General features: G+C 38.3%; 1 protein-coding gene across 2 annotated transcripts in view; it reads right to left on the minus strand.

Annotated features, from left to right (window-relative positions):
* Nucleotides 1-18105, minus strand: part of march8 (membrane-associated ring finger (C3HC4) 8) — an 87263-nt gene that overhangs the window by 14942 nt on the left and 54216 nt on the right. The window contains exons 3-5 of one of the 2 annotated variants that reach the window (XM_043254817.1): nt 8990-9040; nt 2101-2180; nt 963-1784 (exon numbers count right to left, since the gene is read on the minus strand). In XM_043254817.1, coding sequence (XP_043110752.1) covers nt 963-1784; nt 2101-2180; nt 8990-9040 — 953 coding nt within the window. The remainder of the gene's footprint in view (nt 1-962; nt 1785-2100; nt 2181-8989; nt 9041-18105) is intronic. The other variant, XM_043254816.1, reaches the window with a different exon arrangement.

The following is an 18105-nucleotide window of genomic DNA, read 5'->3' on the forward strand; positions in this document are numbered from 1 at the left end:
TATGTCTAAACTACATCAATCGAGAAGCTACCATAAGCATCGACTGGATCTCTCCAAGGAAATCTTCTTGGACTGCCCATGACAGCATTGAGATACAAAATGCACCACATCCCACAGAAAATCGGACACTTCCTCTTCCACACTGTGGATCTTTAACACTCATAAATGCCAAGTTCTGTCATGAAACTCTAGATTAGCAACCCATCACAATGCAAACTGATGATATTCATGTAGATAACATGTCTACCTGAGCACTGCACTACAAATTATAGTATTTATAGTGTGTGTATAGATGTGTTAACTGTTGTATAGCCCTATTATTTTCATTTGCACTGTATGTTTACCTACGTGTAACCAGTACGTAGCATCGTGGTCCTGCGAGACACATCTCATTATACTGTATGTCCACACATGAAGCAGAAATGACAATAAAACTTGACTTCACTGATATTCACAGGTGTTAAACTACTTGGCACAAGCTGATTGGTTCATGTTTGCATACAAAGCCAATAAGCTTGCTGCTCTACATTTAAATGGCTGGCTAGCATCCACTTCCCCAGCTCCACCTGTATAGATCTGCTATGGGGGATTATGTATGTTACACGTGCAGCTGCAGTATGTCCCTTAAATGTATTGGCAGCAGCAGCAATAATCTACAACAGCAATAACTAACGGCAGCTGCAGCGTAGCAGATCTATTACACCACATACATTAACATTTCTTATCCATCGCCATGCCATGATAGAACTCCACTCAAATATGAACTTCATTAATCGCCCACCATTACAAGAGGACTAGAAACTATCACAGCACTAGCAGGCCTCTAACAGGAAGGATAAAGAGGGACTGATAGGAATTGAACATCCAGGTGGGGGCTGTGCTGGGACTATGAGGATGAATCACTCTAGAGGTGGAGTCCATGGGTAAGAGGAGCTGGGCAGGAGTGAGTAAGTCCCACCAACCTGCAGCAGTCCCCCGATAGGGAGTAGGGCGACAGCGGCCCGTTTTTCTCAGACAGCGGAGAGCAGCACTGATCCAGGTCGCTGTCCTCCTCAAGGGAGCAAAGAGGAGCCCGCAAGCCCTCAGTCTTCAGCTTCCAGCGGGATGAGTCCTCCTCGAACACCTCGTCATCTCCCATCTCCTCCATACAGCAGGACTCGCTGACATCCAGCATGGCGCTGGATGACTTGCCGATGTGCAGCCTTGAGGCATAGCTACCCATCTCAGATGCCTGCAGGCTCCCTGTGGTGGACGAGTGATTGAACGGGAAGATGAGGCGCAGGAAGTTGGAGCTTTTTTGAAGGTCTGAATGAGGAGGTGCAGGGGGAGCCAGGCACTGTTCCGGCCCTGGGTTGGAGATGTATTTATAGTTGTTGAGGAAGGATGGAGGCTGAGAAGCAAACGGAGGAGGACAGTTGGCTTGACCATTGACGGCTTTGATGTGGCCGTCTTGCACGAGTTGTTCCTTCTCGGCTCCCAGCTCCCCATCCGAACACGTACGGTCTATAAAGTGGAGGCCGTTACATAGGCTGTCCATCTTTTGTCCTACATCATTCAGAGACTTTGAGAACTTGAGACTCCCTCCTTCTGGTTTCAAGTTGACTGATGGTTTGAGTAAGGACAGCCATTCTGTGCCAAACAAGGTCCTATTTTTGGGCTTGTTGGGGGAGTCCAGGCAGAGCGTGGTCATGGTGACACCCTGAGATGCTGAGCTTTTACCATTAGAGTTCAACAGCACTACAGTGGCCTGTAAAGGCTTCTGGTCCTGAGCGAGGTCATTAGAACTGCATACGAGAGGAGAGGAGAGGGATGGGACAGAAAGAGAGGTACAGAAACAGAGATGGGAAGAGAGAAAACGGACATAAAGAGACATGCAACATGCATTAGAGAACAAATGGAGAAAGATTACAAACAGACAGGTGGGAGGAACCGAGAGGAAGGTTTAGAAAACAAAATGCCAGAATCAAGATGGATGGCAGTGTTGGCCCATTGTGGTTTTGTCAGCTCTGCCCCTTTCTGGACCTTTTACTCCCTTTCAGGACACAACCTTATAATGCAGAAGCACATTAAGGCTTCAGGCCTAAGGGAGGGCAGACTTACCTGCATATATCCTGGTTTGAGGGTGTCACTGAAGTCCTGGGAAAACTGCAGGGTGCGGTCACAGAGGTCGGGCTTCCAGCCTATATGCAAAACAGCAAATTAGAAGCATTAACTAAAGCAGCATGTCCGTGCAAAGAACCAAACTGTTTTACATAAACGTAGCTTTTTGATTTATGGTTCTACATAAAAGACATGCCTCACAGCCTCTTTGCTTTTGTCACGACGCTCAGCACACATACAGTTTGTGTTGGGACTTTTTTCTTTGAAAGGAATTAATACTTTTATTTAGCAAAGATGCATTTAGTTGGTCAAAGGTGATGGTAAAGACATTTACAATGTTGCGAAGATTTCTATTTCAAATGAATGCTGTAAAATGATCACAGAATCCCCCCAAAAATATATCATGGTTTCTACAAAATTAATGTACTAAAGGACCATGTGACAATAAAAAGACTAGAGTAATGATGCTGACAATTCAGCTTTGCATAACAGGAATAAATTACATTTTAAAAGATATTTAAAATAAGATTTATTCCTTTTTTCATTTTAAATTAAATTTCACATTATTTCGGTTTTTACTCAAAACAATCAACAAAAAGGAATATTCTTGCCTAAAACCTATTTCGCTCTCTCTCTCTCTCTCAAACACACACACACACACACACACACACACACACACACACACACACACACTAATATTACCTGTGCATTTGGATCAAAGCAGCATGGATCACATGCACTATGTTTGATTCCATCATTTATGTCCCAGACTAATTACCTATTGATTCTATCTGTAACAAACAGAGAATTTATAGCCCAGGGTCTGACAGGGATCAATACAGGATAGAGTGTCCGGAACTGCCCTCTACAAAAACACGCACACTAACACACAAGCTGACACGCACAGTCACACAAATTCACATCTTTGATAAATAATGTTCCAAGAAACTATTAAGAAATAATAGTGTTTTAGGTGTGAGAAATGTGGAAGCAATATGCCCGAGTGAATGTCTTACATTAGCACTTCAATTCAGACTCAACAAAAAAAAATAAATAGATGATTCACACTCATTTATACAGAAACTTTTCTGTTTATGCTATTTGGGAATTGAAAAACATTTTCAAACATTTAAATGGCACTTTCCAAAAATGGGGTACAAAATAGGACCTGGGAAATTCTGAAAATGTTGACTATCTCAGGAGATCAAAATAAATATCATTTGAAAATGTAGATTTTTTTTTATTCAAATGCATTTCCTGCAACCCCATTAAATGATGTTACTTCTTAGGTGCTACTACAGATATTTCACTTACTTATACACATGCACCTAGTAATTAAACAGCAGCAGTACAATTGCGTATAATAAATTAACAGTAAAAAAAAAATGCGTAAAGTGACGAATGGGTGTACGTCTGTGATGAGCAGCCGATTTGTGACGACAGTATAAACGTGATTAACTGTGAGTCACTCCGGCTCCTGCAGACCCAGTCAGCAAAATAAGGTGTATTTTCAAGCCTGACAGAGTGCATGTTTGTGAAGACATCCCTTCGAGATGTGATATACACACAGCCATGTGTGAGTCAACAACAACAACTCACACCGTTGACAAAACCGCATACCGACTGCTGAAAATTGGACAGAGATGAGGCACAGAGACTTGCGCATGTCGACACATGAGCAAAAACGCTAATAATGGGTTATGCAAATTCCAGTCTTGTGATTATGGAATTTGCCTCTAATACATTTCAACGTGTAAATTCAGTAAATTTGTGCACATTCAAATAATAAAAAAAATCACCTTGTTTGTGGAGGCCAGCAGCCCGTCTCTCAGACACGCTACGGGAGTTATTTAGAGGTAATAGAAAATCATTTATTCTCGAACACGAACCTGGCACTGATATTAGCTCTAACCTGTGAAACAAGTGCTTTTGAAACCAGAACAGAAATTTATAAACAAGACGCCGACACTGCATGTGGTTTTAGTGAAGATGTTGACAGCATGTTTTAATGCCTAGTTCACACTGACAGCAATTTTGTCCCTCGAGGTTGCCAGGTCACTAACAGGCATTCCTGCTGCAGGATGCACTGACATTTAAACCTTTTATAATAGATGTTTTGCTAGTATAAATAAGATGACATGGTAGTTATTTTCTTGCTGCTAAAAAACAAACCAAAAAAAAACAAACAATAAACATGAAAAATGTTTAAGCGGTGCAAAATGCATAATTTAACAAGACCAAATACATAAATCTGCAATTTCTGATAGAGTTTTCTTGCATAATTTTTATGGTATCACATAATCTCTACTGACTTCGCTCCCATTGTTAATCACCCCATTTATTTGTTGCTGATTTGCATAGAGTAGGACTGAGTTTCAAGACATGCCAAAACATCGTCGCCAAAAGTTGCTGTCACTCATGTCAATGGATGAGTTGAATCAGAGCTAAATTAAATGGGCAGCAATTCAAGAAGTCTCTAGCTTCTTTCCTTTTTTATGAGATTTCAAATGTTTTTTGGTACAGGAGAAACATCGGAAGTGCATGCATGCAGTTTAGAGGGAACATTAGGCTATTGGTTAACGTGCTAACTACACTAGGCTCAAATTAACAGAGTCCCAACCTAAACTCAAACTACAGGTTGAGCCATTGTTAGCGTGATGGACTGGTTGGGATGCACAAACAATGCAATGTTTTGATAGCACCGACCATGCAAAATCTTTATACCGTTTAAAAATGTGAAAATAACAAAGAAATGTTTTTTTTTAAAAGCAAATCAGCATATTAGAATGCTGACATTACAGAAATAAATTACGTATTAAAATATATTAATAAACTGATTTGTTTAAATGGTCATAATATTTCATTTTAACACAATTTTTTTGATTAAATTAAATCTCCCTTGCATGGTGCGGATAAGAGAAATCCTCACCATAGAGATATCAAAAACAAAAAAAAAAACATAATCCAATACTTTTAAACAGTAGAGTATTTCCAGAAAAAGAAAAAAATGAATCACCCATAAGTCTTATTGAAGGGACCATCACCTGAAACCTCAAAGTAAATGTTTGTGACTTCAGTTATGTTCAGAGAACAGACAGGAGAAAGAATCTGGGATAAACAACATAAAAGGAAGAATAGGCCCTTGCCTCCAAATCTACTCAGCAAGCCTTCATAAGCCCTTCCTGTCTTTTTCATTCTCTGCAAAGCTACTGTAAAGTCTGCATGTGTACCGTCCACCTCCGGAGGGCAAAATTGCTCCCAGTGACGGGTGTTATTCTGGGAGGCCGCCCTCTCTCCATGGCTCCGTTCATCACACACACACACACACACACACACACACACACACACACACACACACACACACACACACACACACACACACACACACACACAGAATACAGTGACCTAGCATCTTGGGCCAAGATTACACGCTCTAAAACCTTCCCTCAGCTCCGACACAAGCACAAGTGTGCAAAAGGCCAGAAAACTGTGGTTAATACACAAACTAAATAGTTTTAAGTCAAGCAAAAATAATGAACAGAATCACAAAATGTTCCAGAATCATGAGGGTTATGTGCAGAAATGCAAAGAGTGATGAAACCCATAACCTGAACGCACAAAATATTTGTGTGATATTTTTAGATTTTATCTAGGTCTTCTCTAGGTCTAGAAGTCATACTTCTAAATTTAGAAAACCTCACATATATCCAGGATTTTCAAGACGGTGAGGACAACATTTATTTCATGAATAAAAAAAGTTAATGAGGGGCGAATTAAAATAAGATAAGAAACTGTTTTGCTGTTTAGTTTATTTTAACATTCCCTTTTGCTTTAAGTCATCACCCAGCTCCCTGGTTGAGAACCCCTAATGTATAAAGGTATGTAATTAACCCGATGTCATTTCTAAAACATGGTACTGCGCTTATTGTCAATTAGCAACTCGCTAAAACTCTGGCAATAAAGGTCAATTCAGGCTCTGTTAATGTGTATGAGGAAATAAATTATTACACATTATAGGATTTCTTTAATAGCATTATTGCATAACTTATAAAACCCCGGTGTGACGCAGCGAGTGCAAATTTTTGTTTCACAACGAGGTGGATTTGAGCGGCGTTTGATCTTTTGGATTGAGTCTAAAAAGCAATCAAAAGGAAATTAGGAAGAAGTTGCGTACAGAAACAGAATGATAAGCAGCACTAAATACAAAAGCATTTAAACATGCAAGGTTTTGTTTCCAGTCTGCTCGACCTGAACCAATTTTCTGAAAGCATATTAGCTCTGCAGCTAATTGTTTGTACATTATCATCTGCACAATTTGAGGCATATGTCTACAGAATGATTATGGAAATGAATGCAGATGCTGCCACATGAAAGGTCTGTCAATCAAATGTGACATTTGATGTGATAAAGGCAGAGGGTTTAAAGCAGATGTTCTCTAATGAACCAAAGACAGTCTACCCTCTTCAAGACTATACTTAAACTGAGCGCACAATTTTTAGTATTTATTTATTTTTTTTGAGTGAACTATTCTTTTAAGCCTGTGCATATGAGCCCAACCAGGATGGTTCTGGGCAATAACAATGCTGACATGGGTCAGTTGAGTGTGTTTGTTTTGTTTGATGGCTTAATGGAAGACCAAAATGACAGAGCTGACAGGAACACCCCATGGACCTCTATTAGGACCCTTTGGGTTTCTCAGCAGTCAAAACCTCGTCATGCAGCATGAGTGCATGTCGGACACTGAACTGATAACTGTAATGGGAGCCCTCATATTATTTATACTGTCGTAGACAAATGAGCTCTAGAATGATGAGATATCTCTTTCCGCTGGGGATGAATACCGATCATGCTCTCTGGTGCATGTAAACAGTCAATCGAACATGCTACAATACATGAGGCTCTAAAAGCAAATGAATACAAACTGTTGACTCCCAAAAGCACAGAAACACTAAATTATGAGAACAAAATGTAAAAATGTTAATTTTACATTTTAAAAAAATGCGTACGAAGTCCATCCAACCTAAGCTTTGTGTGAACTCCGCCACTGTTTGCAGATGGCATTATACTATCTGCCATATTTACAATGTGTAAAAAAAAGGACTCAAACTAGACCATGCATTCAAACCAAATGTGAAAACGGCCTTGAAGTGCTCAAGGCTCAATCGTGAACTCAAAGTCCTCAGTTGCTGAATGTCTTGAGCTAAACCAGTGGAGAGTTTCTCAGAGCAGGTGACCCTGGCATCTATTAGTTCATGTAAAGAGTTTATCTGTTAAGAGGCTCAATGTTACGCAGAAGTGCAGCAAATCTCCACTAAGAGGAAGAGATCCATGTTAAAGTGAAAGTGCCTGACAGACCTGATCCCAGCATGAACTCACTAACATACAGCTACGTGTCTTTAAATAGTCAAATCAATAACAATGTTGGGTAGCAGTTATTTGAATAGGGTGAGAACAAACTGCTTGCTTGGAATAGTCCTATAGTTAGTTGGAATACGCATCCAAAATTAGTTTTATTTTATATCAAAAGAAACAGAACAACAAAAATGAACACCATTTGCCTTATAAAGGTCGAAACATTCATAAATACAGTAGCTAACGCAGCTTGATTACATTCATCAACGCATTTTAAAAATACGTACAATTATTCATTTCAGTTTAGGTCAGCATTAGTTCAGTTTAGCAAAGATCATTAATTAGAAAGTGAACTTAATTTAACTACACAGAGGCTCTACAGAAAAAGTCATTATTCAGCACAAAAGAGAGCAATGTTGATACGGTTTAGTTCAATAAGTCTAAAGTTCATGAAAAAAGTAATTCAGCTCTAAAGCAGCTCCACAGAAGACAATAGTCCTTATTAAGCTAAAGTCAGTTCGCTGTCAGTTCAGATCAGTTCAGTTTAACAATGAAGCCGGTGCCTCAGAAATCGGCTATATTCAACAATTCAGCTCTACTGAAGACAATTGTGATTATCCAGCTCAATTTAGTTAAGATTCAGTGCAGTCAAACTAATAATAATCACTGAATTTTAAGTGTCTTTTAAACTGTGCAAGCCAAGAATACAACAATTTTAAACACATTTTGAGGCGATTATATAATCAAAGAACTAAGACCAAAAGGTTTACCGTGGAAACATAATCTGCACAAGAATATAAGCGCAGACGCTTCCAGCTCCCAAATGGTGCTTTCTGAAATGAACAAAGCAAGCACACAATATATTCTTAACGCCGCTGCAAGGGCCGCTGTGGTGCATTAACATAGTTCTCTATTTCAGACTAACTACGATCAAATGAAAAAAAAAATAGAGGAGAATCTTGCTGAGTGAGTTGGAGTTGGTTAAACTGTCAGCTTGGCTTCCTGAACCATAACACGTCCAGTTTAGTGGCATAGGCATGCAAGGGTAACTACTGGCCCATTTACTACAGAGGCTTGTTACGGCAATAGATTTAATATTAAGTATATACAGCGGATACTGTAAGCAGTTGTGAGCATTCATGTCTCATTTGCATAATTGCATAAAATACGTTTCAAGCCCATGGCATCACACAGACAAACAGGTGTCCTTTAAACATGGAAAGGGGAAGATTGGATAATAAAGTACAAAGCTTCCATGACCTGAAAAATTAATAACTAGAGTGAAAGAGTCTACATAAGCATAAAATGAGCCTGTGGTTTTTTTTTTATTGTCTGCCTGCTTCTAGGTCAGACAAAATGTCCTTCCAATCTCCTTTGCATCAGGCAAATAAATACGTTTCAGTCTGAAAAGTCTTGCTTAGAAATCATGACGGAATAAACTCAGAAAGAGAATGAAAGTATTTTCAGACAGCAGGTGCAGACCCCCTAGAAAGCCAAGCCACTCGGTAGAAGAGGAAAAGGAAATGGATTTTCATACCTTTGAAATGTTGCTGGACCTGCTCGCAGAATGACCGAGTGGTTTCTCGTTCTGTGGAAGAGAGAAAAGGGCAGAATTTAAGAACAGTGCTTACCATACAAAGTAGCATGAACGGACTGCTAAAAGTGTTTTAATAGCACCGCAAACTTCAGAAACATCTCTAAAGATGAAGCACAGCCACGCGGAAGGGAAATTAGACATTTCTGTGATTTAACTACATGACTGCGTTAATTAATGGCTTTTATGCTCAATATTTCTCAGCTGGTTAATTCCACCCTTGAGCTTTGAGAAGGGATGTCTTTTTCATGCTGTGATATTATTTATAGGTCAGTTGTGATTGTAATGTAAGAGGGTCGCTATATTACCAGCTGGCTCTGAAACGCTGAAGAAAGGCAGAGAAAGCCTTGGTAATAGTATAGGCTGATTAAATGGCTAATATTTCACCATTTTGGAAAAAAAGTAGTAGCTAGTTTTTCTACAATTGTCTCCTCGCAATTTTTATTAAACATAAGTTGGGCTGATTCTCTAGTATATCTCGAGCATCCTTTCTTTCACATCTATTTTAGCTCTATATTATAATTAAAAATATATATATCTTCAATAACCTCTCCTTTCTCTATCCATATATACCGTAATATTATATTTTGAATAAACACACACACACACACACACACACACACACACACACACACACACACACACACACACACACACACAACACACACACACACACACACACACACCCACAATGAAATGTCTTTATTATTTTAGTAACACTTATTAGCATGCGCAGTAGCATTTTAAGGTTCAATTCTTGCCATTATCTAACCACTATGACTTTTTAATTAAACTGCTAGTAAGGCAGTTGTTAAGTTTAGGTAACTGGTAGGATTAGGGATGTAGAATATTTTCATGCAGAATTAATGCTTTATAAGTACTAAATGGCCAATATGTTATTAATATGCATGCTAACAGTTAACTAATACTGAGAATTAGTCCAGAACCTAAAGCATTACTTTATGTTTTTCATGCAAAGCATTATATCTTATTTTTCCTGTCCCCGTATCATTTTTTGTGACTAAATTTGATTCAGTTGTGTTTTTTGGTTTTTTTATGATAGGCTTCAGGAGAGACACCCAAACAAAATCTGCTTACAACCTTTCATCATTTATAAATGCAAAAAAAAAACCAAAAAAACAACAACACTTTAAAACCCTCAAAACAACCAGCAGCATTAGATTTGGAACAAAAGAAAACTAGCACACGCTCATTTAGCATTTCCAGTCCTGTGTGAATTATGAGGCAGAAACGGTACTAATATCAGTGCTTGGCAGAGAAAAGCTCTGCAACAAAGAGCCCTTTGGCACAATGTGCCATGATTAGCGAGTGGGTGAGTGTGTGAGAGCTCATTGTTTTTCCTCTGAACTGAACTGTAATGGTGAGGACCCAATAAGTGTGAGAGCATGTGCAGCAACAGAAGGACATACTCTTTATCTTTAATCATTCCAGCGCTTTTTACTCATGTCTCCAGCCCTGCGCTGTTACCATGGAGATGGCAACGGAGGGGACTGAGTGCTAAATCCCTACTGGTTACTGTCTTTCTGTTTTTAAGGAGAATTTCAGCCGTGCTACACATCAAAACATCCAGTCATCTTTCCATATTACTGCACGCACTCGAGGTGATGGCCAGTTTCAGTCGAGTGAAAGGTCAAACGAGTCACTCTCTACAGCGCACATGATTAGCTGGTCACGTAAAATTAAGCAACATCATAAATAACTAAATATTTCAACATCGTTTTTATATGGGCAATTACATTTTTTAAAGCCTCATAAAATTATTTTCAGGATAATTTTCAAACATTACAAAAACAGCTGGTCTGACAAGTTGATTCTTGTCAGTGATTCTGAATGAATTGTTTTTTTAAGTGAATCTATTCAAAATTCTGATCAAAATATGTTGAAAGATATTTGCATATGATGAAATGCCTTAGTAAAATATGCCAGGGTCCAAAAAAAGCCACACAGAAAAATGGATATACATCTTGAAGGATATAAACCAGCAAATTATATTAGTAAATAGTATTTTAACATTCGACACGCCATATGTAATTTCATTCAGTTATTCATTTTACAAACAAAATATAGAAAAACTAAATTTTTATGAAATCTTTCAAGCTCATTTTTGGTAAAAGTTTTTTTTTTTTAAAGCGAAACCTTTTAAACTTCTGCACTTTAAATAAATGTATTTGTTGTTGGTTTTTTTACACATTCAAGGAAGAACAGATATGGGATCCTTCAGAAACTCCCCTTGTGTGCTCTACTGGAAAAGTTGGACGGGTTTGTAATGACATGAGGGCCAGTAAGTTACACTTTTTAACAGATTTTCAGCATCATTACTCCACTCTTAAGTGTCATATGATGATTAACATCACGCTTGACACCGTGCGTTCCTTATTATTCAACCAATTAGTCCTACTTTGTTCTGCTTTTGTCTTTCACAACAGAACAGAGCAGCACATTAAAAAACAACATTTAGTTGAACTGGCAAAAGGTCACCAAGTGCAGTCTGAAATCCATGTGGCTCAAAAAAAAATAACTAAATGTGGCACAACGTTTATAAGTGCTTCAGGTGTGTGTGGCTGTGTAAACAGCAACAGCAGAAATGAAGTGCTAATACATTGTTGTTATGGATCTGCAGGCTTCATCAAGTGTGTGGGCAGATCCAGCATAATGAGCCAGACTCCGAGGTTGCCATGAGTGCATGGATAATATGATGAGATGACAAATGCATGCCCGGTGCTTGAATGTAATCTGACAGGGACGATTAGAGGAGAAAACAGCATAGTGAAGTTTGAGGTATATCCAAATCACTCGGTGTGCTCAAATAACATGCTCCCCTCTACCTCAATGAGTGCACGTTAACACAAACCTCTGATAACACTGTCAAGCTTTCAACAAAAAGAGTGTTGGGAACGGAGAACACAGCATAGTCTTTGTGGCTCCCGTCTGCTCCGATCACGCTCTGAGCTTCCTGAATAAATGATTCGCCTCTTCGCTTTTTGGAATTTGGAATCTTCCTGTTCCAGTTAGTCTCATGGTTGTATCACATGAGCTATAGAAACCTGCCTTTCACCGTCTCTTTGTTTGGACTTGCCGATGCTTCTGACTTAGCATTTACTCTCTCTGACATATCTGACACTTTTTATATTCTTGTTTAGCAAGACTAAGTCTGGTCCACGTAGCAGTTTAAACTTGCCATGAACTGATATAGACAATAGACAGACTCGATTGGCCTACATGTAGGGCAATAAACCACACTTTTGACTGAAACTGGACAGAACAATGCAGAATGTATAGGTGCGAGCAATGATTTTTAATTTGCCAATAAAAGGTCTCAAGCTAAAACTTCTTGAAAGCTCAAATGGAAATTTGAACATATGCAGAGAATAATTTAGCTCGGTTTATATGAACATGTACACAAAAATGTTTTTTTCACAGGTTTTCTTAAGACTGGTTATAAATCACAAAATTAACAAAAAATCTTTTATATTATTCACTCCTTTATTTTGTTTTTTCTACAACTTTATTACCATTTACGGGGTTAGCCAATTATGTAATCTTTAAAAAAAATTCCCTTACACTATGTATTTTTTGTTTGTTTGTTTTCATGAAAAATGCGTATTTTGAGGGGCATCTGGTTTATTACGGTTAACTAAATCTAAAAAAAAAAAATATAAAAATGGTTAATTAAACAGTTCCAGTTTATTTCAGATGATTATATTTTAAATTAGCATTAGCATTAAAATGGTTTACAATTGTTAAAACATATCTAATTAAAAAAAAAAAAAAAAAAAAAAAAATCACATTTTTAGAATTAAATTCAAACTTTAAAATGAAAATGAAAACAAAGAGTCATTCAAAATAAAATAAAACCCTATACTGGCAATACTAAAATAACATTTCTTGGCATCAACAAATTTGAAAACCCCTATCGCAGCCAATACACTGGAATAGAGGTGACTTCAGGCCGCTCGTGCTGTGTTTGAGTGCAGTCAGCATCAGATGGTGCGTGAATGGTCTGTGGGTGTTTAGTGGGCGTACTGTCTGAGGCTTCACTGCTCATAATGTTCCTGAACCTATTTGCTTTGGAAACTTTCCTGAATCTGAGATATACGTCTATCACTATCTCCAAACCAGACAAGACTCCAGCAACAAGTCGACACCGAGCACAAATCAGCCTCCTGACGTGACACAGTCGAAAGCCAATAAGAAGCTGTTCGCGAAGAGCAGGTCAGGGTTATCCAAAATACAACCAAGTACGCGTCAACAAAAGCTTCCTTCAGTGCCGTGCACGCTTAGGTGGAAATAAAACTCGGCGTTGTGGCATCACGATTTGCACGCTTTGTTGAGAGTATCCGGTATCTGGGCCGTCTCTGAGGAGAGGGCGAGTCCATGACTGGCGCATGGAAAAGATTGAATTATCCTACTGGGTGAGCAGAGGTTGTTATCAGCGCTGAGTGAGAGGAGACCTGTGACAGATGGCCATCTACACCTCCTCAGCTGACTGCTCTCTTCCTCCATCTCCCAGATTCCCTATCTCCATGTCTCATTGCCTCAGCAGACAGCTCAACGCAACGACGCCAGTCAGGGGGAAGAGACAGCAAATGAGATCACTGCTACAACCTCACCATCACTGTCTTTCTATTTTCATCTCACCTTTTCTCCCTCTCCACTTGCTGTCAGTTAATGTTTGACTGGCTTTAATGACAATACAATAGTCCATATTCCGGACATGAACTGGCTTCCTATAAGCAAAACGAGAAAAGGCACTGTTCCTCAAGCATTACCGTAATTCTCTATTCTTTACTGTAACACTATTTTTTTTTTACAGTTACACCCATTACTTGCTTATTATTAGCCATTTATTTGTGCTAATTAAGCTTATATTAACGCCTTATTCTACATGATCTTATTTTACGTCCCTAATCCTACCCAATACTTGAACTTAATTACCTTACTAACTATTAATAAGCAGAAAATTAAGAAGTCGTAGTTAGTAGTTAATAATTGTTACCCATTCTAAAGTGTTACAGAATTACTATCCCTAGAATAGGAAACATTTATTAATTTAATTGTTGTAAATGAACAATAGATTATGTTTAGGTATTGGGTAGAATTAGGGTCATGGAATAATGCATTATTTTAATATGTGCTTAATTAATATTAATAAATAGCTAATATTCTAGTAATATTCATGCTAATAAGCAACCAGTTAAGAGACCGTAAAATAAACTGTTACCCAAATTATATGAAATCTATATATAAAAATACGTAAAAAAGGCATTTTAAAATATGCTCAAATAGAAAACAGAAATGTATTTTACATCATTATATTTTGCAATGTTGTATTAAAAATTTGACCAAATATACGCAGCCTTGGTGAGAATAAGTGGCGTCTTTCCAAAAAAATTATCCCAAACTTTTGACTGGACGTTTATCCTTTTTTTCGTATTATAATTTAGGGTAGCACTTTAGAAAAGGTAGCACTTAGCTATTAACTATGGCTTTTCCATCAATACATTTTTAATTAGCGATTAGCGATGTAGAATAAGGTCAGTAGAATACAAAAGGCAGAAGAAAATGTGCTTAATTATCACTATTTAAATGGATAATATTACACTATTATTCATGCTAATAAGCAACTAATAGGTATAATCGTAAAATAAAGTGTTACCTAATTTAGTTGTAAAATGTTTTTACCGATTATATGTGGTGACAATCTTAACACCACAGCACTTCTGGGTTGCCAGAGAACTGAAATGAGGTTGTTAGGATGGTTGCTAGGTCGGTGGTCTCTTTGAAAAGTAACAATATGCCTCTTCCAAAAAATAAGCATTCAAACTGTACAGGGCATAATAAGTGCAATAATGTAATATAATACTGAACTCAAATAAACCCCGGTCGATCTCGACGACATTATATTTTCCCATCTCGCTGTATTTTGCAAACGCAACAGTTTGCCAGGCATAAACGCTCATATTGTTTTGTGTCTGCCCGAGGCTGAAAGAGGCACGGCTGTTAATGCATTCAAGGTAACTACTTGCTTCTTAAAAGCAAAACAGCTCGCCATTTACAGAAATCATCTGCGCTGAGATTATTGGCTCTATATTATTGAGAGAGTTATACGGGTGTCTTTCTGTATGAACACAGAGAGAGAGGGAGAGAAGCAAATTAAAACGAAGACGGTGAAAAGGAAGCAGCAGAATTAAATCAACACAACAAACATCACGATCTGAAGGAAGGGTGAAATGCAGTCTGAATATCAGGCTGATGAAACTGCGCCTTTCACATTCAGTTATAGATATTTCCTTTCAGAAGACAATAATCAAGCGACCCACACGTCATATTCCATATCATTGCTTCCTGCAAGGCTGCAACATCCTCCAGCGCAACACAATTAAGCCACGGACAGCAAACGGATACAAGAAAGATAGATGCCCTGATCACGAAGGCAACAACGAGTCCAGATAAAGGGACAGAGAGCAAAACAGCATTAAAGACCATGAAATAGTTTAACGCAATTTTCTCGCCTGTGATGACGTAAATCCAGCTCAAACAGGAAGCTGAAACTGAACATTCGGCTTATTTAGCTTTCGGTGAGCCAACCACCATAAATACCGTATTATAATTAGATATGGCCAAAATATTGCTTCAGTGCAGCGCTCTGTTCGCTGTTAGGATGACGAAGTTTAAAGGGAAAGTTTGCTCGAATTAAAATTCTGTCATTAATCACTCGACCTCATGTAGTTCCAAATTAAGATATCTGTAAATTAAGATATTTTTATTAAAGTCCAAGAGTTTACCGAGCCTCCATTTTTTGGTAAATAAACAAACTACTCTTCTGTCTTTATTATTGATGATAATTTCAGGAAAAAAACAGTTGACTGTACTAATATATTATATATGTATATACACACACACACACACACACACACACACACAGTTAAATGAGTCATGGGCATTTTTGGTCAATTTTACTGGGAAGTTTGAAGTGTATATCATCTCCAAGTTTATTTTGAGAATAACATTTATGAGAATAACCAAATAAAAATAGCTTTAAAGCTAAGAGACGTGGAGTAAAACCCACAAAACTCTGCATTCGTTTTCATGAGGCATCAGGAAGACTCCAGTTTAGAGACAACAAACCCACAGGCCTCCATTTGATAACCCTCAGCACAAACTGAAAGCCCCTCGCATTTCCATGTAAGAAAATTTGCATAAAACTTACTGTACCGTTTCTCGGAAATGTCTAGCAACACTGCAGACAGACACCGTCAAGGTTGTGCAGTGCGTTGGGTTTCATCATTTTAATTCAGAATACGCAGTGCACATCGAAACTGTTTGTTTATCCAACAGATCAGAGCGATTGTGCAAATAGCAGTAGTGAGAGTCAAACGGCTTTAACAAGAAATTTTCAAATCCTGTCATGTCACGCGCAAGCGAAGCATGCTGGGATCATCCACTTCTGCATTGAATTTCATGCGATATTTAACTTGACATCAACAAGTGATTAGCTTAGCGATTCAGCGTATCGCGCCCCATTCAAACGTATAATTTAGACTAATCAAAAGCTTTGAATCGCACACACATTACACAGCATAATCTACGCTCTCTGAAACGGCACACATGTAAGCATAAATAGGATTCATTTGCAACCTAGATAACACGAAAATGTGCAATCTTGCTTAATGTGATTGTAGGAAATAGCCTGAGAGACACTGGGAACGTAACCCTATCTTGCAGGAAGCAAGCATAGAAGCGTTTTCCTGTTTGAGCTCATGATTTTTGCACAATGGTGGCTCGAATTTTTAATATCAAAGAAGCAGCACTCAGGCAAAGGGGGATTCGTACTCGGGGGCGATGACAATCGCTGGTCTCTTTTCAGCTGAGAGCTGCAGTTTACCTATCTGACCTGTCAAACAAATCCCAGCCCTCTGATGCCCATGAACCCGGAGATCACGTGATCAGATGTGATTAGGACAGTTAGGATCAGCTCAGCTGACCGAAGGCCAAGTACCGGAGCCCTATCTCTACTGAATCGCAGGATACGGTCATTTCTCAACAACTCAAATGGGGAACGGGGAGGTACTTAATGTCCACTCATCTGTTTCACTTAATCAGGCTCAACCACACTAGAGTGAGGAATGAAGAAGTACCCTTAAAGCACTGACCATTGCTTAGCTGTAAATGTTGCATTATTAAACAATTTAATAATACAAATTTTAACGAGTAATTATTTTTAGTAGGCTAAATATCTTCAGTGTGCCACGGAGGACTATAAGTAAAGGACAGATTTGGTTCAGAAAGTAACTGAAAAGATATGTCATAACGATTTAAAAAATTACTTAACATTTACACAAATAAGCACAATAAATGATCTATTAAACGTAAAAATCCTACAATTTTAGAATTTGCAATGATATTAATTAATTTTTCATTATAATGCATATCATCGCCAATCTGAGTTTAAATCTGAACTGAAAATGTCCCCCTTTTTTAAACGGCATACATCGCAATGTTTGCTTTAGCTGCTTTACATTAAAAAGAAGTCAAAATCATTTTTATGGCCATTGGCCGACGAAAAGAACCTGCATGGAATCTTTCAAACGCACAAAAAGGATCCTCAAAGTGGAAATTGAACAATGTTTTCCACATGAATACATTTTAATCCTAAAACAAACAATACATCTGGTTATAGCCGTGCTGAAAGTAACAGGAATTCTGAACATCACATTTCCAAGTGAAGGTAAGAGAGCGCAAGTGAGCAATATTGAAAATCCATAAATGATACAACACATCCAGAAACATAACAGCCCAAAGCTCCTCCAGCGTTTTTCACATCCGCAGTCACCTGCACAGCATCAATAACCCACATCCTGTTATTGTTCTGCTCTCAAAAAGAGACTGCATTCCTATGGGAGAACACTGTTGTAGTTGTTCATTTTCAGATTGTGGGTTTTTTTCTGATGCTGGAATCAAAGCCACTCCTAATTAACTCAGGCCAGTCCAGACTAATTAGTTTGCTGACACCGAGACCTCTGTGTTCCCCCGCGACC

Source organism: Puntigrus tetrazona, chromosome 13 (genome assembly GCF_018831695.1).
Source record: "Puntigrus tetrazona isolate hp1 chromosome 13, ASM1883169v1, whole genome shotgun sequence".
Taxonomy (NCBI): Eukaryota; Metazoa; Chordata; class Actinopteri; order Cypriniformes; family Cyprinidae; genus Puntigrus; species Puntigrus tetrazona.